The sequence below is a fragment of the Venustampulla echinocandica genome (genome assembly GCF_003357145.1).
Source record: "Venustampulla echinocandica strain BP 5553 chromosome Unknown scaffold_6, whole genome shotgun sequence".
Taxonomy (NCBI): domain Eukaryota; kingdom Fungi; phylum Ascomycota; class Leotiomycetes; order Helotiales; family Pleuroascaceae; genus Venustampulla; species Venustampulla echinocandica.
In genome coordinates this window covers 861,360-887,867 of record NW_022474211.1, presented here as the reverse complement: position 1 = coordinate 887,867, position 26,508 = coordinate 861,360, and the positions used below count along the sequence as shown (strand labels likewise).

Below are 26,508 nucleotides of genomic sequence, written 5' to 3'. Positions count from 1 at the left end.
GATCGGAAAAACGCCGGTTCTGTTTGAGCTGTAGCAACTACCTAGGTAATCATAAAACGTGCCCGTTATTAGGGAAAAGTATCACAAAGTGGCAGCCTGGCAGGTGCAAACGCGCAGTGCTTACCTCATGGCATATCAGCACTAGTGAAGGCAGCATTGGGCTCATGAGTCGTGATTCTTGAATCCAACATCTCTCAGAGACTCGGAGTCTCAGCCTTCCACTTTCTTCGGTCACGAGCTTCGCAAACTTGATGCGCAGCGCCGTTATCCTTTAGTTCTACTTTACCTCGTGGAATCCCACGATTTTCACCTACCATGGCTATCACAGTAGGCGACAACGTGTGGTCATATGCCGTGGCGGTCGTTCTCGGCGTAGGTGAATGAAATCGCGGAGAGAACCAGAAGCTGACATGATCAGTACTTGACTACATCCGCAATTTATAACGCGTACTTTCATCCCCTAGCGAAGTTCAGGGGCCCAAAGTTATGGAGCATCTCCAGAATACCTTTCATCAAGCACATGCTCGCTGGTACGCTTCCGTATCGTATCAAGGACCTCCATGATCAGTATGGTAGCATTGTGCGAGTGGCTCCGGATGAATTGTCCTTCATTGACTCCACGGCGTGGAAAGATATCTATCTACAGAAGGCCTTTATTCGTCCCAAAGTCTGGGGATCTCGACCACCAGGAGTTGAGGCTCACAATGTCATCTCAGCCCCTGTGGCTGATCATACTCGATTCCGGAAAGTCCTCCAACCTGCATTTTCAGAAAAGGCAGTCAGGCAGCACGAGCCTACTATCGAGCGGTATGTTGATCTTTTGATTGGCCGATTGGAGGAAGCTATTCAAGGTTCCAAACAAAATACCGCTACAGTTGATCTGGTACAATGGATAAACTTCACAACTTTCGATATTATTGGGGATCTGGGCTGGGGATCTTCCTTCCGGTGCCTAGAGGATACATCATATCATCCATGGATCAAAGTCGTTCTCCACTTCAAGGCTGTACTTGTGGCAACATCTATAAAGTACTACCCATGGGTTGAAGCCTTCCTCATGAGCATCACGCCGAAATCCGCAATGGCAGACTTGGAGCAAGCCCTCGCTACCGCTCATTCCAAAGTCAAAGACCGTCTGTCACGCGAGCCAGACCACCCCGATATTATGACGCATGTTATCGAACATAATAAACTGTCTCCAGAAACAGGGCTATCTCAGGGAGAGATCGAAGCGAATTCCATGGCCATCGTTGTGGCAGGAAGTGAAACGTTGACTACTGCCTTAGCTGGAGCCCTACACCACCTTTTGAAAGATCCAAAGGCATTCAAGACCGTGGTTGATGAAATAAGAGCGAATTCTGAGTCTGAGGATCAGATTACGGCAGCATCACTAGCGTCGCTCCCATACTTAACAGCGGTGCTTAATGAAACCCTCCGCATTTCCCCTCCGCTTCCAGATGGATTAAGGCGTGAGGTTCCTAAGGGTGGTGCGATTATTTGCGGCCATATGATCCCCGAAAAGATGACGGTCTCAGTGCCGTGCTGGGCGACTTTCCAGTCGAAATCAAATTTTGTCTCCCCCGATGTTTTCTTACCAGAAAGATGGTTGAGCGAGCACCAGGGCGACGATTCGCCTTATAAAAACGACAATAAATCATCCTTTCACCCATTTTCCATGGGACCTCACAATTGCATCGGACAAACTTTGGCATGGGTGGAAATGCGAATTATCCTTTCGAGACTCCTTTGGAACTTTGATATTGAAGTGCCGGACGGAAAAGTGTTACCCAGCTGGACTCAGCAAAAGATATACTGGACTTGGGAAAAGCAATCTCTCGATGTTCAACTCAAGAAGGCTACTCGAAGTACATCTGGGCCTGTGAGATAATCTAAATGAAAAATTATTAATAGAGCAAAATATCCGACATGAACACAATTCACAGTCCTACTTGGCCTTTGAATTTTGATATCATACATCACAAGGGCTACCATCGCTTATTCAAGCACCTGTGACCTATCCTTTCACATCTTCTTCCTTCGCCATGCTAAGTGCCTTCATCACACTTGCTCTGCCCATCATAGCCTCGTTCCAGCGTTTGAAGTTTGGATAGTCATCCATATTCCACTCACTTCTTCCCTGCATAAACAATGGAATTGCAGCGTTCCACGACACATAAGCCAAATCCGCATATGTACATTTATCCCCTACCAACCAGTCGCGGCCTGCTAGCCACTTATCCAGAACTTTAACAATGCGGATCGCCTCATCGACGTACCGTTTCTTGGCAGACTCCAGGGGCTCTTGATGGAACAGCTGGAACCAAGCTGCTTGGCCCCAGTAGGGTCCTTGGCCAGTGGATTGGTAGTGCTGCCACTGAAGGACATGGTACTTCTCCGGCTCGGTGACGTAACTAAGTTTGTGTTCGGTGTCGTACTTTTCGATCAGGTACGAGACAATGGCACCAGACTCCCAGAGTGTTAAGTCGGTGTTTGGGTCGTGGATGGCTGGGACCCTCCCATTTGGGTTGATTGCTTCAAAAGCTGGCTGCTTCAAGTCGGCATGCTCGATGAATTTTCCAACGTAGGGTATACCAAGCTCCTCGAAGATAATTACAATCTAGAAGTATTTAAAACTCTTACAATCACTCTATACGGGCAATACCGTCATACCTTGGAGGGGTTGGGAACCTGAGCTAAGTGGGCAATTAGTTAGCGATCAAGACCCAACATATTAAGAAGGATATTCAATAGGGCTGGCACACTTACGCCTCCAGTATAGTGTAATTGGCTGCATCGTGCTGAATGATGCGAGATTTGTATTTCAGTCGAGATGCTCGTCAGTAAGGATGTAGTATATTTTTGAGTGTCCTCCACAAATGTCAGTTAGAGAAAGAAATTGTCTGAAATTTAATGAGAGCCACAGATACAAGGAGGCTTCAAAGTATAGCTCGCAGGGTGATAGAAAATGGAGTAGGGTGCAGCGGGGTAAAACTGCGAGTCGGCATTCTTGGAGGCAGGTAAATTGATAGTCGCGCACTGCTTCCAGCAACCCATCTATACAAAGCACTGTCGAATCCAACCACTTGCAGTAAAAATAATTCCCATGTACATGCGCCTTGTTGGTATGCAAGCTTCATAGGATAGTACTTACTTGTTACACAAGTCGGGCCTCGGCTTATTTTGCGTATCGGATAATAATACGGAGGTACTCACAAGCCGGTTCCTTCAGCTCCTGTATGGTCTATCCAGTTAACATGACCACCACGCAGAAGTTAGCAAAGCACCTGCACCTAAATATAAACTTAGCCTGAATATCTTAATGTTGCTGCGCCTGGGACACTCCCTGTGAATATTTATTGCTGACGTTTAAGTAGAGACACAGATAGGCTTAATTCCGTCTAAGTCCATCCACCGCCGTTGCAGTAAATCCAACTTTACAAGCAGCGGCACACAAGGGTATCATAAACCAGTCCCGAGCATATAGTAATGTAACACAGAGCTCCTGATATTCTATTTTTCGGACGTGGGCCAATAATATCATCAAAATGCACTGCAAAGGGCCAACGAAGGGCGAACGATGACCCGAGACATTTGAATGCGGCCTAACAGGGGCTAGGAGTGCAGCTAAGCTGTGATTCATAATGTACATCGGAAGTATTCCTACTACCTAGAATCCTTCTACTTTCTAACTCCCTGCTAGTTTCAATTGAATATACGCTAAATAATATTTTAAATCCAGTGTAGAATATGATTGCTTTATAATTTAGGAAGGTCTAAGAATAGCGAACTTACCGAGGTCCAGCTTGGCTACGATGCTCAATCAGCTTTCTATTAGAGTTGGTTTTGAGGCTGTGAGGCTGTGAAGCTGTAAAAGTAGAAATGATATTCTCTAAGATATAGTTATCGATTTTCTTTGACTTGTCAAATTCTCTGTCGTTTTCTCCACAGATCGTTTCGTTAGCTCGATCAAACATGTCTTCCTCAAACTACAGTATACTTGGTAGCCAATACAATGATGCCCAAGATGCTCTTTTGACGATCAGCGCTCTAGCCAACGAGTCCAATAGACCGTGTGGAAGTGGTTCCATGTCTCCTTCAATATATGATACGGCCTGGCTTGCGATGATATCTCAGGATATCGACGGAGAAACATGCTGGACTTTCCCAGAATGTTTTCAATACTTGCTGGAAACACAACTCGAATCGGGTGGATGGGTTTCATATGCTTCACAGGTCGACGGAATCTTGAACACCATGGGAGCACTCCTTGCTTTGCTTAAACACAGCACAACTTTGTCTCCGTCCCCTCGCTCGCCAGCCCCTTGGAATAGTGAACTGCGCATTTCAAACGCCAAGCAGAATCTTCAGAGCCAGCTTCAACAATGGGATGTAGATGTTTGTGACCATGTGGGGTTTGAATATCTTGTCCCTGCCCTCATGACAATGCTAGAATGTTACGACATAAGCTTCTCGTTCCCTGGGAAGGAGCTACTTCTAGAGTTAAACCAAATGAAAATGGCAAAATTTAGGCCAGAGCTATTCTATGGGTCTTTGCAAACCACTGCTTTGCACTCATTAGAAGCGTTCATAGGGAAAATAGACTTTGATCGCATCGGCCATCAGAAATGCCTCGGCAGCATCATGGCATCACCAGCGTCTACGGCAGCATACTTGATGGGATGTTCTACCTGGGATCAAGAAGCGGAGTCATATCTCAGATCCGTCATAACGGGAGGCACAGGAAGGGGTAATGGTGGTGTTGCCTGTGCTTTTCCCACAACCATATTTGAAGTGACATGGGTAAGAATGCTTTAGCACCTTTATTATCAGAGTGACCATGCTAACTTAGATAATATAGGTTCTTTCTGCTCTCCTCAGTGCCGGCTTCACCGTTGATGAGTTAGGGGTATACAACGTTAAAAGATTATCTGGTATTATTGAGAAGGAATTTCAAGATAGAAATGGCATTGTTGGATTTGGTTAGGAGACTCACTACCTCGTAAAACACTGGACCACAAGGCTAACAAAGCATAGCGCCCCAATTAATCCCCGACGCGGACGACACTGCCAAAACCATCCTAACACTTAATCTTCTGGGTCGCCCAACTAGCCCAGACGGAATGATTGCCAATTTCGAAGCCACCTCACACTTCAGAACGTACCCAGGGGAGCGGAATGCAAGTTTCAGTGCAAACTGCAATGTCCTCAATGCACTGCTTCATGTCGAGAACCCTGGTCAATACACCAAGCAAATTTCAAAGACCACCATCTTTCTCTGCAAATCTTGGATGGCTGGAAATATCACTGATAAATGGGTATGCCTTGAATCCAATATTATTAAACATCATACACTAACCGATGATGTAGAACCTTTGCCATCAGTACCCAATGATGCTCCTAGCACAAACCTTTAGGAAATTGATCATTCTATGGGATCAAGGAACCCTGCCAGAGCTACCGGAGCAGCTTATAACCGACCAAGTCTTATTAGTCCTCTTTCAAATATTGTACAAAACCTTAGCTCGGCAAAATCCGGATGGCTCCTGGGGAAAGAACGTATCATGTGAGGAAACTGCCTATGCTTTGCTTACTCTGGTCGACTCTTCCCTATTTCAATGGACGGCATGTCTCGATGAGCATGTTGGCAACGCAATCAAACTGGGACGTGACTTCTTAGTCAAATCTCGCCACGAGTGGGAGAATGCAAGCTATACTTGGATTGAAAAAGTTAGCTATAGCTCCAGCGTCTTGTCCAAAACTTACTCCATCGCGGCCTGCAAAGCGGCAAATGATTATTCCACGATATCTTATCAATGCACTTCAAAGGTTCAAAGTCTGGTTCAGAGTTCAAAGGCCAAAGTCACCAAGTTTGCTAGCTTTTTCTCTCGAATTCCATTGTTGGAAAGCGAACCAAAATGGAAGTTACAATCGTCTATCATAGAGGGATCTCTCTTCCTTCCACGTCTCCGTCGCATTCGTTTGGAGGTGTTTCCTCGGAAGGATATGGAGGAAGACAAGTACCTAGAATATATCCCGTTTACCTGGACCGCATGCAATAACAAAGACGGCGGTCCCCTCGAGGCGGACCTATTGTGGGATATGATGGTGATATCGATGCTCAACTATCAAGCAGATGAGTTTATGGAAACAATCGAGGATATCCAATCTCCAGACACTCAAGCAATCATCAAAGATCTGATCCATAACTTGGATGTTCTTCCTAGGGAGGAATCTCCCTCCGGGTCCACAACGAGCGGGGATGAGACATCGGAGTCTAGTGATGTTGAACAAACTTCCATTTCAAGCAAAGCCACATCGTGCGAGTCCTACAGCCCCTGTCCCGAAAAGGACGTTTATCAGCGCCCACCTGTTATGGCCTCGACAGAAGCAACTCTTCGAAAGTTTTCCAACCATGTAATGCAACATCCACGTATCATCACCGCCTCGCCTGCATCCCTCGCACACCTTTCAAACCAACTACGAAGATTCCTTCTCGCACACTTAGATCACTGTGCTGACAATGCGATTTTGGCTCAGCAGCCACCAAACCTCTCGATACCGGTGTTCCCAGCCAAAGTTACCTTTTACGACTGGATGCAAAACACGTCTGCGGTAGACACCTCTTGCCCGTACTCATTTGCTTGGTTGGTCTGTCGAACCGGGCATAAAAACGGGCCTCCCCCAACAGCGGTGGCTAGTTACCTACAACAAGATCTTGCTAACCACTTGGCCGCTATGTGCCGAATGTATAACGATTATGGATCCTTGGCGCGAGACATAGCAGAGTCGAATGTGAACAGCTTGAATTTTCCCGAGTTCCAAGTTTCCGAATCGAGGAACCCCGACAAGCACGAGACCGTTAATAGGATTAAAGGCAGGAGTAAGACAGAAGATGCTGAAGCGATGAGAAGAAAGAAAGAACTAATGGAGCTGGCCGAGTACGAACGGTCATGCGTCGTGGCTGCAAAGGAGCGGTTGATCCCACTCGTGAGCAAACGCGTGGGAGAAGCATTGGGTGTGTTAATTAATGTAACGGATTTGTACGGCCAGATTTATGTGGCTCGAGATATTGCGAGTCGGATGCGCCGAGATGCTTTGGGGTCATGAAGCTGCTTTCCTTGCCGCCAATTCGTCGTTAGACATTTTGTCTGTTTCAAACTTTTGGGTTAATAAATGTTTTATTCCATTTCCCATCATAAGTGTTCATGGCGAGTCTCATCAAAAATTAATGAATAGCTTATCTCATATTCAATAGAGTCATATCTCTGTGTCTCGTGGAATTAAGCGTCCAAGGTATGTTTGAGGCTGTCACGTCATGGAAGATTGCGACATTGGCAGTATCGGACATGTTGAGATCTATGGCCCTCCAGAAGAAGATCAACAGATTGAGGTGGGATGCCGATAGATATCATGACCACCTACCATGCCCCATAGGATTTCGATGACCATGGTACCGTTCAAAAATTCAAAATGGAGTCATTGCATAGCAGCCACGAGATAGACCTAACATCACGGCGAACGAAATAACAAGAACGGGTGACTTGACAATGATCCCCTATCGAGAGCTAGAGGACTAAGATTCCAAACAGCGGAAAATAAAAAGTCAAGAAATCAATGCACAGCGCCGTTCAACTAAACCACCACCTTGCTGCACACTAAGGAAGGCTGATATGGATGTTTCTTGCACTGCCCCCGCGCCTACACTTTGGACAGGGAGGTTTTGACTCTAATTCTGGGCTGGATACTTGGCCTGCGCATTTGCACTCAGATCCCAGGGGAATAATTGGACGCGGCCCCATCGGAAGCGCGAAGCTTCTTGGCTGTTAACAATCCACGAGCACACAAATAGGTAACATTGTGGAGGCGGAATAGAAACGGACAGGATCGACCTAATTGTGGTTACTAAACTAGCACGGATCCAAGTGGTCCAATGGGGGTGGTAGCAGAAACACTTACAAGACCTGTGCCCCTTCTAAATCCACTATTTCGACATACAAATCCACCAACACACCACGCCGCAAAAGTTCTTGATACAATGAAGATCCTGGCCGAAACCGATCATTTGAACAGTATGCGATGGAGAGGCGTAGCCAACAACTACGCCGCCGACGGCTCTGATATATATAATGGCGATCATGGCCGGACAGCCCTGGCGATATATATCGTCACCAATGCTGTCGAGTATGGTCCCTCTGGACTTTTCTACAGCTTGAGATGGGGGTCCAACTGTCGCCGAAGGTCAACCGACGATATTCTGTCCTTGCATCAGTTATTCTTGGGGCAATCTGGATTTGGGCGACCTTCGATCCATCGTACCAACTTCCCAATCGTATATCCAACCGACCCCTCTTTGGTCAAGTCCCAGAGGTAGCAGTGGACATCTTCGATTTCCCTGCTCTCGACTCCGAATCCATCAAGAGCATCTGTGGTGCGACGCAATGGAATGAGAGCGTGGTATTCACCTGCAATGAATCTGTTGGAGGCATTGGGAACATCAAAAACTCGATTCTGAACTGTGTACGCTATGCCATCTCAGCAGGCGCAAGTCTGGTTATCCCGAGCATCGTGCTGCGGGACACCATGGACATAACGCAGATAAGGACGGGGGTGAAGACGGATATGTCGTTTATGTTCGACACCCAGCACTTCCTAGATTCAATACGGCTCTCGTGTCCCTCGCTGAAAATCCATTCATCGATAGAGGATATCAAGGATTTCCACAATCCCCGCGATGCAATCTCACTTCTGCCGGAGAGTCTGGTTGATAACGTTCCAGCCACGGGACTCCCCGAGCCAGCAGCCTGGCGGGGGCAGTTCTACACATGGCTAGAGCAATTCTCCACTCCCGAAGTGCCAGGTCCGATGGTAATCGACCTCGGACGCTCATACCTCACCTACCCTATCTATTCAGATGGCGAAGCCTTCGCCCTCTCCTTTGGTTCCATCCTCAAACCCCGATCGGACGTCCGCGTCCTTGCAACCAAAACCCTCCAAAGCCTAGCAGAAACCTACTCTCTCAACCTCGACCTATCCCAGGACATTCTCCCAAAGGCATTCTTCGGAGCACATCTCCGAACCGAAAAAGACGCCGTGGAGGGTTGGCCTGCCCCAGATTGGGTATACTCGCGGCACGAAACCCAATCGAAGGCATACCTCGAGCAAGCACCGCGGTCAAACTCCTCTATCGTCTACGTAGCCTCTGGCGACCTTAATGAAGTTGCAAGATTCGCCGTCGACGCCTCGAAGGCCTCTGATGCTTTCACTGTAACAACGAAATTTGATCTCTTAAAAGGGAGGGATTTGGAGGAGTTGCAGGCCTTGAAGTGGGATCAGCAGTCACTGGTGGACTTTTTGGTGATGTTGAAGGCGTCTGATTTTGCGGGGATTGGACACTCGAGTTTTGCGTGGAACGTGGCGTTGAAGAGACATGTTTTCGCGGAGTCCAAGAGGCACTTGGATGGCCCGCAGATGATGAGTGATGAGTTAAGTCAGATTTATGGGGAGGTGAGGGGGTATCCCGAGTATGCTGCTTGCTTGTGGCCTTGAATGGGGCTGCAATTTCTCACAGCACATCAACACGACGACCATCTACGCATTGTTGGAACGGTTTAGGTGGATTGTGCCCAGCACATATCATGATAGCGGCTCTAATAAAACGCTTGATCGCCTAGCCCTGCCATAATCGAGCCCTATGGAAACGGGGCGAGGCACGCGCAATGAAGTCTTAGAAAAGGGGTATAGAACGGCGATTCTAGGAGTTATGGCAGGGGAGTTAGAATTGACTAGAGGACGAATAGATGGGGTCTAGATGGGATTGAATATAAACGTTTAGGATATATTATAACCACAACCAATTTGGAGACTAGTTAGAGGCTTTATGTGTCTATTACACCTACAATACAACAGAGAGGAAATAGCAACAACTTCAGTTTTGGAGTGTTAGCAGATTGATATATTTTACACGCCTCCAAGGTGTGTTATGTACCTAGGTATGTATGCATACTTTATACACGCCCACCAGCTGCGACATAAAGATTCACTCCTAACTGGCGTAAATTCAAAGCTACTGGCACCAGCTCAATCACATGCCGAAACTTTCATTTGGTTTTGTTTCGATGTGTCGATGTTATATGATGTAATCACCCACGGCAGCATGTTTACGGGTAGGCACGTAGCCGGGCCATGGGTTTCTCTTGGATTGGGTGACTGGTTAGAGACCACTACAGCTCCTTAGCTAGGGCAGTACTGTAGGTCAATATCACCTCATTATTCTCCTCAACAGCTTTATAAACACGTAGTTTGATGTATGTATTCCGTCTATGTTCAGACAACCACCATTTATGTACCCTTCTGTCCTCTGCCATGACCAGCGCTGTTATATACAGCCCTCCCGCGCATTTCAACGGCCATACAGACAGACCACCTACAAACTTCCGTTTGCTTCCCCCCCAGCATATTTCCCCGCTATTCACATTTTGTGATAAAAAGAAACACGCCATCCATGCATATATAATATGCAAATGCCCGAGGTATAGAGGTTCCGACAACACCATCCCAGATATGTATGTCACGCCACCCATGCCGTAATAAACGCCCAATACAAAAAAACAAAAATAGACAGTTGAAGAGCTTGCTTTTGCTGGCAAACGAGATAGGAGAGGAAAACTATGTGCAGTGTGCGTTTGTGGTTGCGTAAAAGAGCAAGCAAACAAGAAAAAACTACCAAGAAACATGCCTCCACTCAAAATCCCCGTCGATATTCACAAACCCGTCCTTCTCAATCGCCTTCTCCCATCCCATCATGACGGCTAGTAATCTGCACCCCATCGCGCTGACGGTGCATATAACCTTGTCGCTTGCCTGTCCTAGTACGGCAAGATCCATCAAGTATGCCCGTCCGACCAACTCCCTGAGTCTCAGGGCTTCTTCCGTAGGAGGTAATTTCGTATCGGGCGCCTCGATGGCCGTCACGGGGACACTGCTGGGTTTGCCGAGGCTCCAGAACATTCGTGCGAAGAAACCGCCTTCCCAACCGACGCTCTCGGCGACGAAATTCCTCATCCCGTTGGAGCCTACGGGCTTTGGTGTTTTGGAATATTGCTTGGATGCGAGTCGGATTTGTTCCTGAGCGCGAGATGCCTGGGCGAATTCTTCGGCGCTGTAGACGTCGGAATCATCGGATGCGACGATCGTCAAGCTGTGCTCTTCGGCCTCCTTGTTCTGGCCCTTGTAGGCATTGTGGAGTAGCTCACGAGCCTTGTCGCTGTAACGATCAAGTGGCACATAGCTGTCTTTATATTGGAATTCGAAAGGATGACGGTCACCATGACGGACATGGACACCGATTACTATACCATGACCGTTCTCCGTGGTTGGAAGTTTCGTCTTGGATTTTAGCTCAGCCAGACGTTTATCGACGTACTGTTGGTCCTCGCCGGAGAGATTGAATAGTGCTTCGTAGCCTTGGCGAGCAAGGTTAAAAATCGGCTTTTGCCGGTACACCTCCATCTTCCGGGCATCCTCGAAGGCTTCGTTGAAAGCGCCGCCAAAGATGTGGCCGGCATTGGCAGCAGAGACTGCAAGATGGCGCGCATGACGCGGACATGGCAACATCTCGTGACGCGGAGGGGGTCTGCATCCTGGAATGGGAGGTGGTTGGAATAATTTGGTAAATTTGCCGTATACCCTGAGTTTGTAAGCAAGTTGTAGAAAAGACACGACGTTGGTCTTACCATCTGGAATCGTCGATGAAAAACTCCCTTCCCTCCTTCTTTGCCAAGCCATAAGCAGTCCACAACATCATCAAGGTCTTACCCAATCCGGCATCATGCGTCTCTAACACGAATGTCATGGATTTCTCGCAGACATCGGCAACGATCAACCCATCATCGGTGCTATCCCCAATCACGGAGCCATCTTGCCCTTTCATGCTCGTCTTAGCCTTCGGTCCGGGGAGGAGTCCATGAGCCTCTGCCTCGGCCACATCCATAAAGTTAGGGTCTACGTGGTAGTATCCGAAGTGAGCTGCGTGTTCTCGATGCTTATGGCTATGTAAATCGGCCACATGAGTAGCGACTTCCTTGTTTTGCGAGCAGATTTCCGCATACTGCTTGGGATCCAAGGGGAATTCATGATCCGGAGGAATAGAGACGGTCCATTTTGCTCGGCCACGCTTGTCCGTCACCACCACTGGCGTGGGGAAATCAGGCAGTTCCGTGTCGCCCACCATCTCATACTGATTCCCACTGTTGGCCGCCCATCCTACTGCCTCGATGGGATGATGCAGTCGTAATGTGGTAACGCCGAAGTATAGTATCACCAGAACGCCGGACAGCCATAGCAATCCACGCAGGTATTTCCGAGAGTTGTGGGCTGGTACTGGCTTGCCATGTCTCGGCACCAGAGCAGGTAGACTTGGAGATGGAGGAGGAGAGGCGACTAGGTGGTTGAAGCTGAAGCGTGACGAAGTTGAGGATAAGGGGCCTTTCTCTCCGTTGTAGGAGCCTGCCTTACGCAAGCTAATGCGAGGCGAGTTCCTTGATGAGAGGATCATGTCTGCGTGTGAGTAGGTGTTTGCAAGATCGAGAGTCGGCGGCATCTGAACTAAATTTGGCACTGCCAAGAAAGGAACGAAGTGAGGTGAGGTGAATATAATTTGAAGTGAATCGGAGAGAAGGTATGTAGGAGCAGGGCGGCGTCAGTCGTTTGCTGCCGGAGCTGTCGAGTGGCCTACTCGCCCTGGAGGATCCGGAACCAAAGGGAGGATTCACTACAGGACGCCCATGTGTGAGTCCGACTCGTAATGTGTCGAGACCTCTAAGCAGGAGAGAAAGAAAGAGTTAATCGTGTCGTGTGCGGTTTGTGGTGAAGGGAGAAAGGATGGAGTGGTCGACACCCTATTGTTGGAGAGCAGATCGAAAGGTCGTCGTTCAAAGGAAGTGAACTGAGACCGACCGGCCGGACTGGAAAATAGCACCACAGGTGATCTTCTCGTAGATCCGGGATCAAGAAATCGGGACTGGAATAGGAACTGGAAGTCCTTTCGTGCTCTCGGCGAGGACGGGGTACGGTGTACGGGCTCCGGCCGCCAATCCAGGATGCCAGCTCCAAACAGGCGCGGTCACTGGCTGCAATCACACCGGCAGGATCAGGATCAGGGGCGGTGCCGGGGCAGGAGAAATTGAAGATGACGATGGCGGGGACGAGGAAATCGGGCGCGCGACTTCTTCGATCGACATACATGCAAACAAATTAAGATGCGACTGGCGGCTCGGGCCAACGTTTGCAAGTCACACACAGACAGAGGTGGCGGCGGCCGTTTGAACCAGCGGAGCCAGCCAGGATCAGGTGGGCAGAGCGCAAGAAGGACGAGGTCGAAGAAGATTATTTGGAGAATGAAAATGAAGGGGGATGGGGGCGTTGGAGATCAAACAGCAAAATTATACCAAGTACGTGGGAGGCTTATGTGATAGGCGGCTTGGAAACACTGCTGAGACAAGAGCCCGGCGACGCCAACGGGCCAACTGACTGGTCTGCGACGGGGTGATTGGGCGAACAAAAGATGGTTCAAGATGCTGGGGAGACTAGGGCGACGGGGGGATCCTCGATCTCTCCTGGAGTGGCGTGGCGTGGTTTGTTGGCGTTGACCTTCAGTTCCTGGAAAGCCGGAATCCTGCTGGTGGTGGTTGGTACAGAACCAGTTGGGTGTCTTCATGCGCTGAGGCGATTTCGTACCGATTGACGCTGCTGGTATTCGATCATCACAGTCACAGGCACAGCATCAAATATGGTCTCTCCGTCAAACGCCAACCAACACACAGCCCTTTCCTCCTCCACATGCTTTCCACGGAATCCATGAACGTCTTCAAAGGCACAAAGGCACGATGCTCGGCGGGAGCGGTGGCGATCATGGCCGGCAGAGAGTTGAAGGAGCGGTCGGAGAGGCTGAGGTTGGCGATGGTTGGTGTGCAATTGTTGGGGTAAAATACCTCGTACTCCTCCTTACTCGAGGATGGAGTCGGAATGGGACCCGGCGACGTCACCAAAAGCAACTCCCGGCATTGCATTGGTGAGATGCACATGCAAACCTGATGGGATATGTATAGTAGGTGATCATGTAGCCTCCCTGTTCCCCTGTATTATTTATTCCTCCGATGTGTTGTGTTGTGTTGTGATATTATAGCGAGTGGGTGTGGATGCACTTCCTACTGTGTTCCAAAATACCTGTGTGCCTCGGGGACATAATGCGACTAACCCTTCCCCGGACTAGCCCCCGCTCCTGAAACACCGACCGTCTGCTAAGCTCTGGTCCTCCCGCCGTTGGGATTCAACCCCCTACGAAGTCCCCTACGAATCCCCTACGAATCCCCTACGAATCCGTTACAAAGTCCCTACGACGACTCCATAATTATTATCCTCGTCATCTCGTGCGCAAAAATGTTGGTACCGTACGAAGTACGAAGCACAAAAGATCCAGAACAAGTAGGTGACTCCACCGCAATAACTAGCTCTCAATGCCACTTTCAAGTTTACTTGGTGCTGTGCTGGACATACGAGTGCAAGTGAAGCCGTGCAACTGCACCATATCGTGCGGTGAGACGTCGCACTTCGTACAAAACCCAGTTACCTCCAGTTACCTCACCTCTACTATCTAGAATGCATGCAACATGTAGATCTCCAATCATCTCATCCCAAGTCATCGATCAAGCACTCTCTCTCTCCCTCTTTCTCTCTCTCTCTCTCTCTCCCCACCTGCCAGATTCTGCAGCAACGCATCCCATCCCATCCCATCCCATCCATCCACAGATCCCACCCCAACGCCGAAGCCGATGTATTTCTGATAGGTTACACCACATGTGCAACAATCAATCCGCGACTCGATTTCTGCCTCGGCAAGTACAGGGAGTCTTTCTCTTTAGGCAAATGCGCAGGCACAGTCAGCATTGGCTTTGGCTTTGGATGGGGTTTTTTTAAATAGACATTGTCTGTAGGTATATATGGGTTTAGATGGTTTAGAGGGCGGAAATAGAATTGGCACGGAGGAGGGTATTAGGGACTACATGAAATAATATACTCTGTATCACTTATTACATCATTATGTATCCTTACTACGGATAGAAATCAACCACCAATCACACAATCAAACATCGAAGATTCGAAGATTCGAGGATTAATTCTCCTCTGCTATCCCTCCTTCAAACTGAACTCAGCTAATAATCTACCACCTATTATTTCCCCTCACAATTAGCTAGCTAGCTAGCCTCACTATCCCGTCCTCTGTAGCCCTAAACACCAACTAGCTCATCCCTAATAATTAGCTCCACTTCCATCGAAGGGTACTAACCACATAATTTGCGAGGTCGGGCTATAATCCGTCTACAAACGACCCATTTCTCCCTTCATCTCGTCAGTTCAAACGTGCTAGTTTTCAGAGCCGTGGGTGACCTTCCCTATAGTCGCAAACAATGGTGTCTTGAAATCCATAGCACACCAGTTTATTCTCTCAGCACGGCCTTACCCCAACAGATCACTCTCCTCGGTGGGTATGCACATTCCCGTATTCCCATCCATCCATAGGTAAGTATGCTATACACACCCCCACCCCGCCCTCTCTCCATATCATCACGAATTAATCCACTCATCCTCTAACAACTCCCTCGCCGTCTTCCTCTCCTCGGGCCGCCACGCCAACCCCCCCCCCATAAACCTCAAAAACATTTCTTTATTCTCCCCCTCGAGATTCTCCTCCGCCTGCTCTAAACTCGTATCTTGCGGTATTCCCACCTCCGCTTTCCATTGTCCTGTCACCGTAATTTGTTAGAACCCTTCTTCTTTTTCTTCTTTCCAACTAGAGAGCAAGCAACTAGCGCTATAATACGATATGATATGCTGGATATACGTACCATCCTCCGCAAAAAACTCACAACTTCGTTTCCCCCGCGCGAGCATATCAAGCGGCGGAGGACCTAACATCCCCACCACCTCCGCGAGATGGGCGCGCGTGGTATACATCTTCATATGGGGATCATTGCCGTAGAATAAGTGCTTGTCCTCGAACAAATCCCAGATCTAGATCACTCGCACGGCACAGTTAGGCAAAATCTTTTCGCCTCGAACCCCACAGGGAAAACGAACCATAACACCAACATTCCATATATCAACCGGATAGCTCCACTCGGTTTGCAGCATCACCTCCGGCGACCTGTACACATTCGGCTGGGCGTCGTGGTTCCTCTTCAGTTCCCCAGAGACCGCGGAGCCGAAATCGCTCAGGACGGCTCGGCCCCAGAATTTTGGCCGGTCGAATCGTCGAGATGCGTATACGGGCATGCCGTTGACGGATTTTCGGGGAGAGGGGTCAGACATTTCGGATGCGGTGAAGGCTTTGAGGATTGGTTTATCCTCGATCACTTGGAGGATGTTGTCGCCTTTGATATCTACATATAATGTGTTAGCAGTGTTGCATTTCTTCCATAGAATATCTCGTACGTACCTGTATGAACAAGCTTGCACTCCGTATGTAGATAATCCAGCGCCAGGAAAACCTGCTGAAGACCAGCTTTAAGAAGATCCTCAGTAAACCGATGGGTAGGATTGCGTAATAGAAGGTCCTTAAAGCTATCCCACATAGGCATTTGGACAAGGCAGCTATGGTCGCCGCCAGCCCGAGGGACAGTGAAAGTGTCTATGGCGGTCCTTACATAGAGAGCGCCGCGGTGTGAGGGATTGGCCTTGCTCAAATGTTGATAAACCTCGAACTCTTCCTGATGGTCGTCTCCGCGTGTGTATACTTTCAATGCCACATATTGACGCTTCCTAACTTCCATTAGCTATGTTATCTCACAGCGGACGAAGACTTACTGAAGATCACGAGCTAACCATACCGTCGACGTAACCCCAAACCCCAATTTCCCGACAACCTGATATTTAGAAGCGAAAACATCGCCGATATTCACCGGGCAGTACTCTCCTTTCTGGAATTTCTCGAATTGTTCCTCTTCAAGGACTTCGGAGTCGGGGATGACCTCGAAGCCGTTTGTGGGGAAGTGTAGGGATGGTGATGGTGCTCTGAGGATAATGGACCTTATCCATTTTAGGATAGATGCCATGGTGCATAGACGTATGGTAAAGTTCGAGGGGAGCAAACGGTTTTGGATGTGGGTGGTGGTGGCGTTGTGTTGGGTGATGGCTTGGTGATGGATAGGGGGTTTCAGTGTTGTGTTTGCCCTGATAATCAATCAGATAACCCAGCCCACAAACAAACAAGCATGCTATAATTATCGAATCCAAACATCAAACAAAACCTTCACGGCATATCACAGCTAATCCGGCATATAGAACCACGGGACAATACCGCACTAGCGGGAAGCATCAAATTCTCAAGCACCAACCAACCAACCAAGTCAGGCAGAAAAACCCCCTCACCTTTCCAGACAGATCTCACAAAAATAGACACTCATAATCTAAATAATCTTTTCATTTTTAACTCTCCCTCTACTCACTAACTCACTCTCCCCCTTTCCCTCAACTACATTCTCAATGCCAAGTTGCCTGCATGGTATCTAACACAAAAAAGCACTCTTTGCCAAAAAAAACACACACAGATTTCCCCCATAGGCCGGCCCTTCCATTTCCCAGAGAGAGAGAAAAAAACGCCATATAGATATATTCCAAGCCAAGCAAAAACAAAAAATGCCCAACATCATTTTTTTTATCCAAGCACTGGCAGGCCCCTATGAACACAAAAGTATTGTACAAGGTAGTATTTCCTTTCCTTTTCCATCGATCTGTCAAAGATCTGAAACAGAGATAGATAGATGACCCATCCCTCGCTAGGCAGCTGGTATAAACAAAAGCAGTGTGCGTGTGCGTGCGGAGCGAGGGAATGGGGAGGAAATACATGCAGGTTTGTCAGTCGCGAGACATAACCGTGCATTAAACAGAGGGGTATAACGAAAAATAGCGCAAAAAATAGCGAATGATGATGAAAAATCGATTGCCCAAACGCCAGAGTTCCCATCCAAGTTGCCCCCGGAGAATATTCTTTCATAATGCACAGCACATCGTACACTCGTCCCCTCTTATCCTTTTCATTGAACTTCTGATACCAAAGCAGGCGATTCTCTCGCTAGCGGGGTGGAATCTTTGGGAGGCTCTATGGCCTCCGTCACGGCGTTATCACGCTTTCTCTCGCTCGCAATACGGACACTTCCTCGAGAGCCCTTTACAATATGGCCGCTCTCAACGCGATCCTGGATCATCTCGTCTAGCATTTTGCTCATTTCATCCACGCTCTTTGTCCTCTTCCGTAGTTTTGGTGACAGCAGGCCCATCGGTCCCGCAGCAAGAATGGGGGATATTGGTCCATTATCGAGCAATTGGGAGGCACGAGCAGAGACTGGGCTTAATGGCTCATCCCTGAGGAGCTGTATCGGCGTACAGCGTGGATCTCGATCAGCAGTGTCGCGCGACCGAGACGCGCTCCGCAACGCCGTCAACATGCGATCTTTGTCGTCCAATCGAGCCCGGAGATCCGCAATTTCGGAGTCCTTCTCCTTGAGCAAGGTTGCGACGCCATGGTCTTCACCAACCATCACACCCGCCTTCCCAGGCGTCGAAAAGCCAACGGAAGCCCTGGAGTGGCTTGAACGCCTAGCTTGGAGCAGGCGCTTCTCAAGCGTTTGACAGTATCGGGTCTTGTCTGCGAGGTCTGCTCGTAGGGCTCGGTTTTGTGCTGTCAACGTAGCAGTCCCATCACCATATTCGCCGATCGAGTCCTCATCCTCAACCGATCCGTGCTCGCCGTTAGGTACTGGACCTGCTGGCAGTTGGCCAATGGTAGACACCGAGTTCACAGATGCTGACCGTTCTAATGAGTTACGGCCAATGGTGGATGGAGCCATGGAAGAACGGGTAGACATTGACGAAATATGACCATTCGACGGCGCGTTCGACAGTCTTGGATGCATACTCAGTGAAGAATAAGAACCGCTCGCATTAACACCCGTCGATTTGGAGCTTAGAATGAGGCGATTTAAATGCTCAATTCTCTCCTTCAATGCTGTTCGAGCTAGCTGCATCTCCAGCATTTGTTCTTCGTGGCGTAGCTCGGCTTCTTTTTCGCGCTTCTCTTCATCATCGTCATGCTTTGACTTGGATTGTACCTCGAGCTGGGACCGCAGATCCGAGATCTCCATGCGATATCGTTCCAGTAAGACTCGAGCCCCACCATCGCCTCCTGCGCCTAGAGCCTCCTCTGCCTTCTTAGCATGACTCACAATATTATTCTTAGCCCTTGCGGCAAATTTCAGTGTGTTCAAGGTCTCGCCAGTATGGGTGTTTGCCGCCGCAGCACTGCCTGCCGATCCGATCTGGATGGTACACAGAATACTGACGAGGGAATCGCCAGACAACGCTCCTTGCAGTAATCTGGTGAGTTTGCTGTCTCGGTAAGGGAGATGCTTTCCATCCTTGTCGGTTGGCTTCCCATCTTTGTCCGTATCACCAGAGAGTCGAGCAATGACGGTGCCCAGGGTCAACAAGCTTTTGTTGATATGAGACCCCTCAGTTCTTCGTTCCTTGGTCTCGGCAGCCCGTTCAGAACCGGCCAAATCGATCAAGCTGAGCGTAGAAACTCGGACGCCGCCTGGTACTATACCGGACCGCTTGTTGTCGGTCATAGCTCCGTTCCCAGGTATACGCTCTCGACTCTCGACCACGATTTGAACGACTGCGTGACTTCGGGAACTCCGGGCGTTGAACTGGGTGCTAGACGTTCGTCTCGAATTATCTCCTCTCGCAATCACTCTCAGAAGCTGAGTTGGACTTTGAACTATTTCCTCTTTCAGCGGCGTGGCATAAACACCCCGTTTGCTATCTTCTCGGAGTTTGATCTCTTCCTGCTGGGGGGCCCCAGGGCCAACAGTTGTCCCTGGGGGCGGGGTGCTCAGTAGATCATGGATCCTCTCGTTATAAATTTCCAGATAACTGACTCGGAGGAGGAATTCCCTCGAAGGAGTTTCGCGAATGTACGAAAATATGTCCGTGATGGCAAGAGGGATGACACCCGGTGACGATGCGGTACCCTGCATCGAGAATGTTTTCCCGGTACCCGTCATCCCGTATGCGAAAACCGTCCCATGATATCCTTCCATCACCCGTCGAACGAGCCTTTTCGCAGACGAATCATAAACTTTAGCATTGTTGTCGTGAGTTCCAAAAACATTATCTATGGACGAGTTAGTAAAGATACGCTAAACAGCAGCAGTAAATACTCACCATAATAATAATCACCAGCTTCTTTTCCTCGGTAGGAAACTAGAGATTTCCTCCCCTCCACCATCCAGTCTCCGTCCCCTTTCCCTCCACTGCCACCAGCGTCTGGGCGTACTCGTACACTAACAATTACATTTCCCTTTCCTTCCGGTGGTTTTGATGAGCCCTTATCATTGCTCATATCCGCAGAGGATTCCCGACCTCTGGGTCCCTCCCCATGGTCGTCGTAATTTGTTGCTGATGTTGAGTATGAATCTTGGGCTGATGAGCTTCGACTCTGAGGTGGTGAGGGGAGACTCAACAGACCATCTGATCCGCGTGCTCCTGGTCCGCTGGATATTGACCTGCTGTCTCCACTACCATTGAGTAAACTGGGCGTCGAACCGTTGACGAAGGTTTGTGTATTTGGACTGAGAGACGTCTTCGGGCGCTTCCGAAGCTTGCTTGCAGGAGTCGGAGGAGCGGACTCATCCCTTGAGACGCCGCCAGATGAACCGCCTCCCGGTGTCAACCCACCCGACAGTGGACTTGGGGGAAGACTCGCGGTCCTGACCCCTCCTCGAGGTGGCTGTGGAAAGGCATTGATACTGATGGTCTTTCTGAGAGTCTTCCCAGCTGCGTTGACCCCAGGCGTGGTCCGTAATTTCGGAAGAGCTGTACTACCACCACCTGGAGTAGTTGAAGGTGGGAGATGCGAGGACGAAGGTGCTCGGAGGCCGCTTTTAGGCAAACTGGGGAGAGGTGAGTCAGGACTGAGACGTGAGACATTGGGGATGTTGCCAGTGCTCTTGCGGGTCTTCTTGGTAGGTAACGCGGGCAAAGCGCTCGTAGGAGGTCCATAGGACGGCCTTGGTGGGCGTGGGATAGAGGCAGCCATGGCGAAAATGCTCTATGGTATTAAATTTCGGAGATGAGGGCAGTAGAATGTATATTGAATCGCCCTTGACTGATCTCTACAAGGACGTGAGTACCGGACGGTCCATGAAACTAAGGTATCCGGTTTTCCAAAGCCTTAAATCTTTGTATCGGGGGTCAGAACCCGATAGGGTTCCAAATGCTGGCAAGCAGCGTGATTTCGTCCAATGGATTACGAAAACAGGCGGGAGGGGGCGGGGGGGAAAGGCAGGAGGTAAGAGTTTCCGTTGCGCCGGAATATATGAAACGGTATATCATGCAAACCAATATGTCCGAGCGAACGACACAATGTCTGAGCCTAGAGCACTGTCAGTGCATGTGTATCTAAAGATAACCTAATGATCAACGTAATACCAGACGAAATCAAAACTTATAACCAAAAATAGAGGGTTTGATAAGCAGATCTACGAAGGCCGTGGGGAAATTCACGGAGGAAGTTGAGAGTAACTCACGTGCACGTCCTAGGTACCTAGGTACTTAAGCGCACCTGGTGGCTCTGTAGAACTATTCAACCTCTGTATACTCGTCCTCGATCATGTGCCAATTCCTTTGCTCGCGGTATGCAGGTACCCGACAAAGTGCTTCGAGGGGCGGGGGTGCGCAGAGTCCGGATGAGAAATACCAGGCCCACCACGGTCGCAAGAATGTAGCAGTATGGAGGCTGGCTCGAGGTATCCTGGTCCGGCAGAGACGTTGGATGGTGTCAATCCGGGTGTTGCAGTCAATGCGCCAATCCAGCTGCCCAAACGTGAATCGTAAACGTATATAAACCTCTATAAACCGGACGTTGTGGTCGAGTCGATGAGAAGAAAAGCAATCAATGAATCGTGCCGTTCGCCGCTGGCTAAGTCGCGGGGAAGTCGGTTGAATTTCCTCCCAGGCCTCCCAGTCAATCAAGGCGATACCCGCGGGTCTGGATTTCGGTGGAAGTGGGTTCGGAAGCGGGCGTTTCGAGAGCTGTTTCGACGATCGATGGGACTTCTGCGGATGTGATGAGTTTATGGTCGTTCTAGGCTAAGTATCCGTCGCGTATGTATGTATCCCGTGCGATAATAGCTGCAATATAAGGAACGTCGAGCTTCGATATGATGCGGTGAATGACAAGAAGGAACTTGCAGGACGAGGGTGGCGGGTGATGGAAGGCGGGGATCTGGCTTCTGGATGATATCTCGAAGAATTGGAATAATAAATTGGGACGATCAACAGGAGAGATGATGCCCAGCCGGGATTTCGAGGATCGTGTTCGGGGGGGGAGAAGGGGATTCGCGAGTTCGTGTGTTGGACTTCCGCGTCGGGGGGAAGTTTATGGCAGAGCAGCACTTGGTGCGTAGGTGGTCGCAGGAAGAATGAATGGAGGCCGCGTGAGGGGGAGGACTGCGATAGACCACTGGGGGAGAGATGGTCGAGGGTGGAACAAGAAGCAAAAAAAGAAAAGATTGAAGTCGAGTCGAGTCTTGTTCGAGTCTTGTCTTGTCTTGTCTTGTGGAGTGAGTGGTGATGCGAATGCACAGGGTGGTGCAGTAGCAGCAGTCAGTGCAGAAAGTGCAGAGTGCAGAGCGTGGCCCCTGGTCAGTGCAGAAGCCGGCGTACAGTAGTAGGTTGGGAAGCAGTGGGAACTTGGCCAGGAGAAGAACAAGCCGGGGGATGCGGTAGAGCAAGCTCGCGGAAGTGGGTAGTGAGCGTGAGCGCAGTGAGAGCAGTGCCAATTATTAGGACCGTTGTTGGTGGAGAGAGATATTACTCTGTATATTATTACAGCAGTAGTGTGCAGCGTACAGCGAATGTGCAGTAGTGCGTGTGAAGTGCGGTGGTGCAACATGCAACCTGGAGCAGCAGCGCACCAAGATGCCGGGCCTGGGTGGACTCGAGTCTAATTTAATAGATATCCGGGGCGGCGCAGGCCGGCACAGAGTATAGAGAGTACTTTGTGCAGTGCCTCTGGGTGGAATGGGGAGACCAGAGGGTCCTGAACAGTTGACTTATTTCATAAATCAGGAGGCCGAAAGGCGAGCTGGAGTGCCGCATAGGGGAATGTGGAGTGCAAAGTCTGGAGTAGGGGATAGATATTAGGGGTTGCTCAAGGAGGACTAGTACCACTTACCAGACCACAGAGTAGGGAGCAACCTAATCATCCTGTGGCGTTGGACAGTTGAACGGCCCGTGGCTTCAGTCAGTGGCGGATAAGGGAAGAAGTGTTCGCCGAGCGGCCCTTGTCCAAGGTATGATACCAGACAAGGCAAGGCAAGGCAAGGCAAGGCAAGGCAGGCATTGATTGAGGCTGGTTGCCTCTCCTTATTATCACAGCGAATTATTAACCCAAGGAGTCTTGTCTTGAGTACATGTAGCCGAGTCCCCGGAGCGAGTCTTGTTCAAGCGGTCAAGTCGTCATTGAGGTACATAATGTACCGTCTTCTCTGCTCTAATGGTACGGGTCCTAACTACTTAACCATGAGCTATTAGCCAAAGGCAGGCATCATCCCTTCCCAGCGCCTGTCATGGTCCGTCCCGTCAACCCCTAAGTACTCGTAGTACTCGTAGCACAGCAGGGGGTACCACGGCAACAGCAAGCAGCAGCAACCTGAGGGTCTCCCTATTATGATTATTTATTATTGTCCCTTTATCGCTGCTTCGGGCGCTACCCTCTTTATTCAAGAACCCTTTCCTTGAGGCTTATGTGGCTGAACCTACACCTTCTGCCGCCTCCTAACAAGCTCCTACCGAGAGACAGCACCAGACACAACCCCTAAATCCCCAAGCCCGCAATTTACCATTCGGAGGCATTCAAGCCCTATCTCTCCAAAGAGGAAATTCCCCTGAACAGATCACTCCTCGTCGTGGCTGGCGTCCTGGCTTTCCCCCCCCTCCCAATTTTGCAAATCCGCCCCCTGGCCCCGCCACCCCCAGGGGCAACCCATTGGCCGGACCCCCATTTTCCGAGTAAACTGAGACTACTGAGGACTACTGAAGACAGACGACTGAGGACAGACGACTGAGGACAGACTACTGAGGACAGACGACGGTAACCACCGGGCGGAAGCCGATGTGGCACGGAGCCGTGGTTGGCGGGCGACAAGTAAGCCGCCAGGACCAGCCGATTGTTATTGGGTGCGCCCGCCCACCTTAAGCGTGTGAGCTTAATTCTCAGGGGGCGGTGGATGTGGGTGTACAATTCCGGTACTCGTGTATTGGTGGATGGAGCGAGGACTCCTGCTGGACGACATGATATGAGGATGGGTGGTACGAAGTACGAAGGAGTGGTACAGTATGTATGGAAAAGGAGAAAAATGGCGTATCCACCCCCTGGGGTTTTGTGCGAAGTCATTATATGGGATTCACGAATAGGAGCACGCAGCATCCTCCTCCGTAGGAGCTACGTAGCTTGACTCGGTACCACGGAACACAGTTCATAGGAAGGAGTCACGACACCCACCCACCAAATACAGATACCAATCTCCGTACGTAGGTGTAATACAATATAATACTCCTTCGGCGGCGGCAGCGAGGGGTTGGTCCCCCAATGGTAAATAACGGATCGGCGTTGAAGGGAGGGGATGACGATAATCCTACTACTTACCTACCCACCACACTGTCTGTCTCTGGCTCTTTGGGTTAGGAAGGCCAGTCGATCGATGATGGACCTTGGGACGGATTGATATTTTGTGCAAGGGGCCTCATGCCACCCAGCCCCTGAACACAGCCGATATCTGGCTGCAGGTGGCACGAGAAAATAAACATCTTACGGTTTGATTGCGTATCGTATTGTGTACGGAGTAGTATGTAGAACTGTCTTGGCTACAGGATAAGGTACAGTAGCTTGGTCGGTCGTTTGGGTATCGATATTAAATTGACTATCTATGTAGGTGCTGTACAGTACATATGCATGCATGTATGTTTTCCATATCCCCACATTCCCTGCGCCTATTTGAAACTCATATATCTCCATCTCACAACGCACGAACGCCCCTCCCTACACTCCCAGTATTGAACACCTCAACCAGCCCGGCGCCGACACACTCGCCGAGCACCCATTCAAACGAGACGCCGTGGAACTGCTTCCACTTCTTGGTCCGGCCCGGCAGCACTCCGTCGAACTCCCCTCTGTTCCTCCGAGCGGCACTCGCCTCATCATCCGCGCCAATGCCGCCGTCCCAGCGCTGACGGAGGAGCGTCTCGGGCGCTTGACGGAATTTGGATTTTGATAGCAAGGACACGAGATGGGATCGCGCGTTCGATAGCACTTTCAGGAAAGATCCCGTGGCAGGAAGCGCCAGAGAGAGCTCCCCAGAGCCAGACGGGGTTTTAACACCTCCTCCACTGCCACCAGCCTCGTGAACAGCGCCTTCGCCGCCAACTGCTGCTAGACTACCCGATGCGGCCCTAGATATGCTATTGATGGAAGTCATCGTACCCCGCGAGCCCTCCGCGGGGCGGGAGAAGAAATCCGACAATGTGCCACCCGGGGTTGAGGAGGTGATGAAGCCTGCACGCATCAGCTCTTTAAACTCCTCATCTAGGAACCCCGAGCGAGGCATTCCCAGCGCCGTTGGGTGGGTGTGTAATATCTTGGTGAACTTCTCCTTAACATCCTGACTCAGATTACTTTTCGCGATCATGTCGTCCAGATCCTTAGTCAAGATCAAGACTTCTCCCAAGTTCCCCCGTCCGCCTACCGTGATTCTCCTTATGGCTCCCTTCTTGACCAGCTCTGCCATCTCCTTCTCCACTGTAGTCGGCGAATTCAGTAGAGCTTGTATATGCGACACGGTAACGATAGGCGGCAGAGATGCTCGAAAGTTCAATGTCTCCGCAATTCGAGTCGAGTTCATTCCAGCCCGTCGCTCTGGTATCGGACTCCACATCTTCCCCCTGGTATATAATAGAGCTTGCGGAACATCTCGAAGGGTTAAGTCGGTTGCTAGGGCTTTGACGAGCCCGAGATCTTCGAGGCGGTCGCCGAAGTAATCGTCGTCGTCGTCTTCATCGTCATCCGGAGCTTGTTTCTTCGATCGTGAGTTTGGAGCGGGCTTTCGCCGAGGAAGAGCGGAGTAAGGCGACGATCCTGATGAGCTTCGTTTGAAAGCCGGCGCCTTTTTGGGTTTGGTTATCCGACTCGAGTGTGCAGCGGTGACTCTGAAGCTCATTCTCTTGTTGGTGATGGTAATAAGAATGGCAGGACTGGATGAATCATACTCGGCCCAGGAACGATGCAGCCACCCGATCCGCCACTACTGTAGGTTGGTTCCTTATCCTTATCAGTCGTCCGCCACATCTGGACATCGTCATCCTGGGGAGGCGACACACAGCTACTCATGTCAGCCT

The 26,508-nt window shown here is 49.9% G+C and overlaps 8 protein-coding genes across 8 annotated transcripts; 3 read left to right on the top strand and 5 right to left on the bottom strand.

Moving 5' to 3' along the window:
- Nucleotides 1-315: 315 nt before the first annotated feature.
- On the top strand, nucleotides 316-1,888 carry BP5553_07702 (Cytochrome P450 ClCP1; the record flags this gene model as incomplete). The annotated part of the gene is made up of 2 exons (XM_032016325.1): nucleotides 316-372; nucleotides 419-1,888. The coding sequence occupies 2 exons, from the start codon at nucleotides 316-318 to the stop codon at nucleotides 1,886-1,888; spliced, it is 1,527 nt and encodes a 508-aa protein (XP_031867556.1).
- Nucleotides 1,889-2,014: 126 nt separating this feature from the next.
- Nucleotides 2,015-2,794, bottom strand: BP5553_07701 (Uncharacterized protein; the record flags this gene model as incomplete). The annotated part of the gene is made up of 3 exons (XM_032016324.1): nucleotides 2,015-2,617; nucleotides 2,671-2,693; nucleotides 2,767-2,794. The coding sequence occupies 3 exons, from the start codon at nucleotides 2,792-2,794 to the stop codon at nucleotides 2,015-2,017; spliced, it is 654 nt and encodes a 217-aa protein (XP_031867555.1).
- A 1,178-nt stretch (nucleotides 2,795-3,972) lies between these two features.
- On the top strand, nucleotides 3,973-7,107 carry BP5553_07700 (uncharacterized protein; the record flags this gene model as incomplete). The annotated part of the gene is made up of 4 exons (XM_032016323.1): nucleotides 3,973-4,800; nucleotides 4,859-4,979; nucleotides 5,035-5,315; nucleotides 5,368-7,107. The coding sequence occupies 4 exons, from the start codon at nucleotides 3,973-3,975 to the stop codon at nucleotides 7,105-7,107; spliced, it is 2,970 nt and encodes a 989-aa protein (XP_031867554.1).
- Nucleotides 7,108-8,214: 1,107 nt separating this feature from the next.
- Nucleotides 8,215-9,546, top strand: BP5553_07699 (Uncharacterized protein; the record flags this gene model as incomplete). The annotated part of the gene is made up of 1 exon (XM_032016322.1): nucleotides 8,215-9,546. One exon carries the CDS (start codon nucleotides 8,215-8,217, stop codon nucleotides 9,544-9,546), a length of 1,332 nt encoding a protein of 443 aa, XP_031867553.1.
- Nucleotides 9,547-10,719: 1,173 nt separating this feature from the next.
- BP5553_07698 (Uncharacterized protein) lies at nucleotides 10,720-12,598 on the bottom strand (the record flags this gene model as incomplete). The annotated part of the gene is made up of 2 exons (XM_032016321.1): nucleotides 10,720-11,686; nucleotides 11,733-12,598. 2 exons carry the CDS (start codon nucleotides 12,596-12,598, stop codon nucleotides 10,720-10,722), a joined length of 1,833 nt encoding a protein of 610 aa, XP_031867552.1.
- Nucleotides 12,599-15,621: 3,023 nt separating this feature from the next.
- On the bottom strand, nucleotides 15,622-17,108 carry BP5553_07697 (CMGC protein kinase; the record flags this gene model as incomplete). Its single annotated transcript, XM_032016320.1, has 5 exons — nucleotides 15,622-15,800; nucleotides 15,903-16,068; nucleotides 16,135-16,436; nucleotides 16,493-16,815; nucleotides 16,861-17,108. The coding sequence occupies 5 exons, from the start codon at nucleotides 17,106-17,108 to the stop codon at nucleotides 15,622-15,624; spliced, it is 1,218 nt and encodes a 405-aa protein (XP_031867551.1).
- A 981-nt stretch (nucleotides 17,109-18,089) lies between these two features.
- BP5553_07696 (uncharacterized protein) lies at nucleotides 18,090-21,151 on the bottom strand (the record flags this gene model as incomplete). The annotated part of the gene is made up of 2 exons (XM_032016319.1): nucleotides 18,090-20,227; nucleotides 20,278-21,151. The coding sequence occupies 2 exons, from the start codon at nucleotides 21,149-21,151 to the stop codon at nucleotides 18,090-18,092; spliced, it is 3,012 nt and encodes a 1,003-aa protein (XP_031867550.1).
- A 3,982-nt stretch (nucleotides 21,152-25,133) lies between these two features.
- Nucleotides 25,134-26,330, bottom strand: BP5553_07695 (Uncharacterized protein; the record flags this gene model as incomplete). The annotated part of the gene is made up of 1 exon (XM_032016318.1): nucleotides 25,134-26,330. The coding sequence occupies one exon, from the start codon at nucleotides 26,328-26,330 to the stop codon at nucleotides 25,134-25,136; it is 1,197 nt and encodes a 398-aa protein (XP_031867549.1).
- Nucleotides 26,331-26,508: the final 178 nt, after the last annotated feature.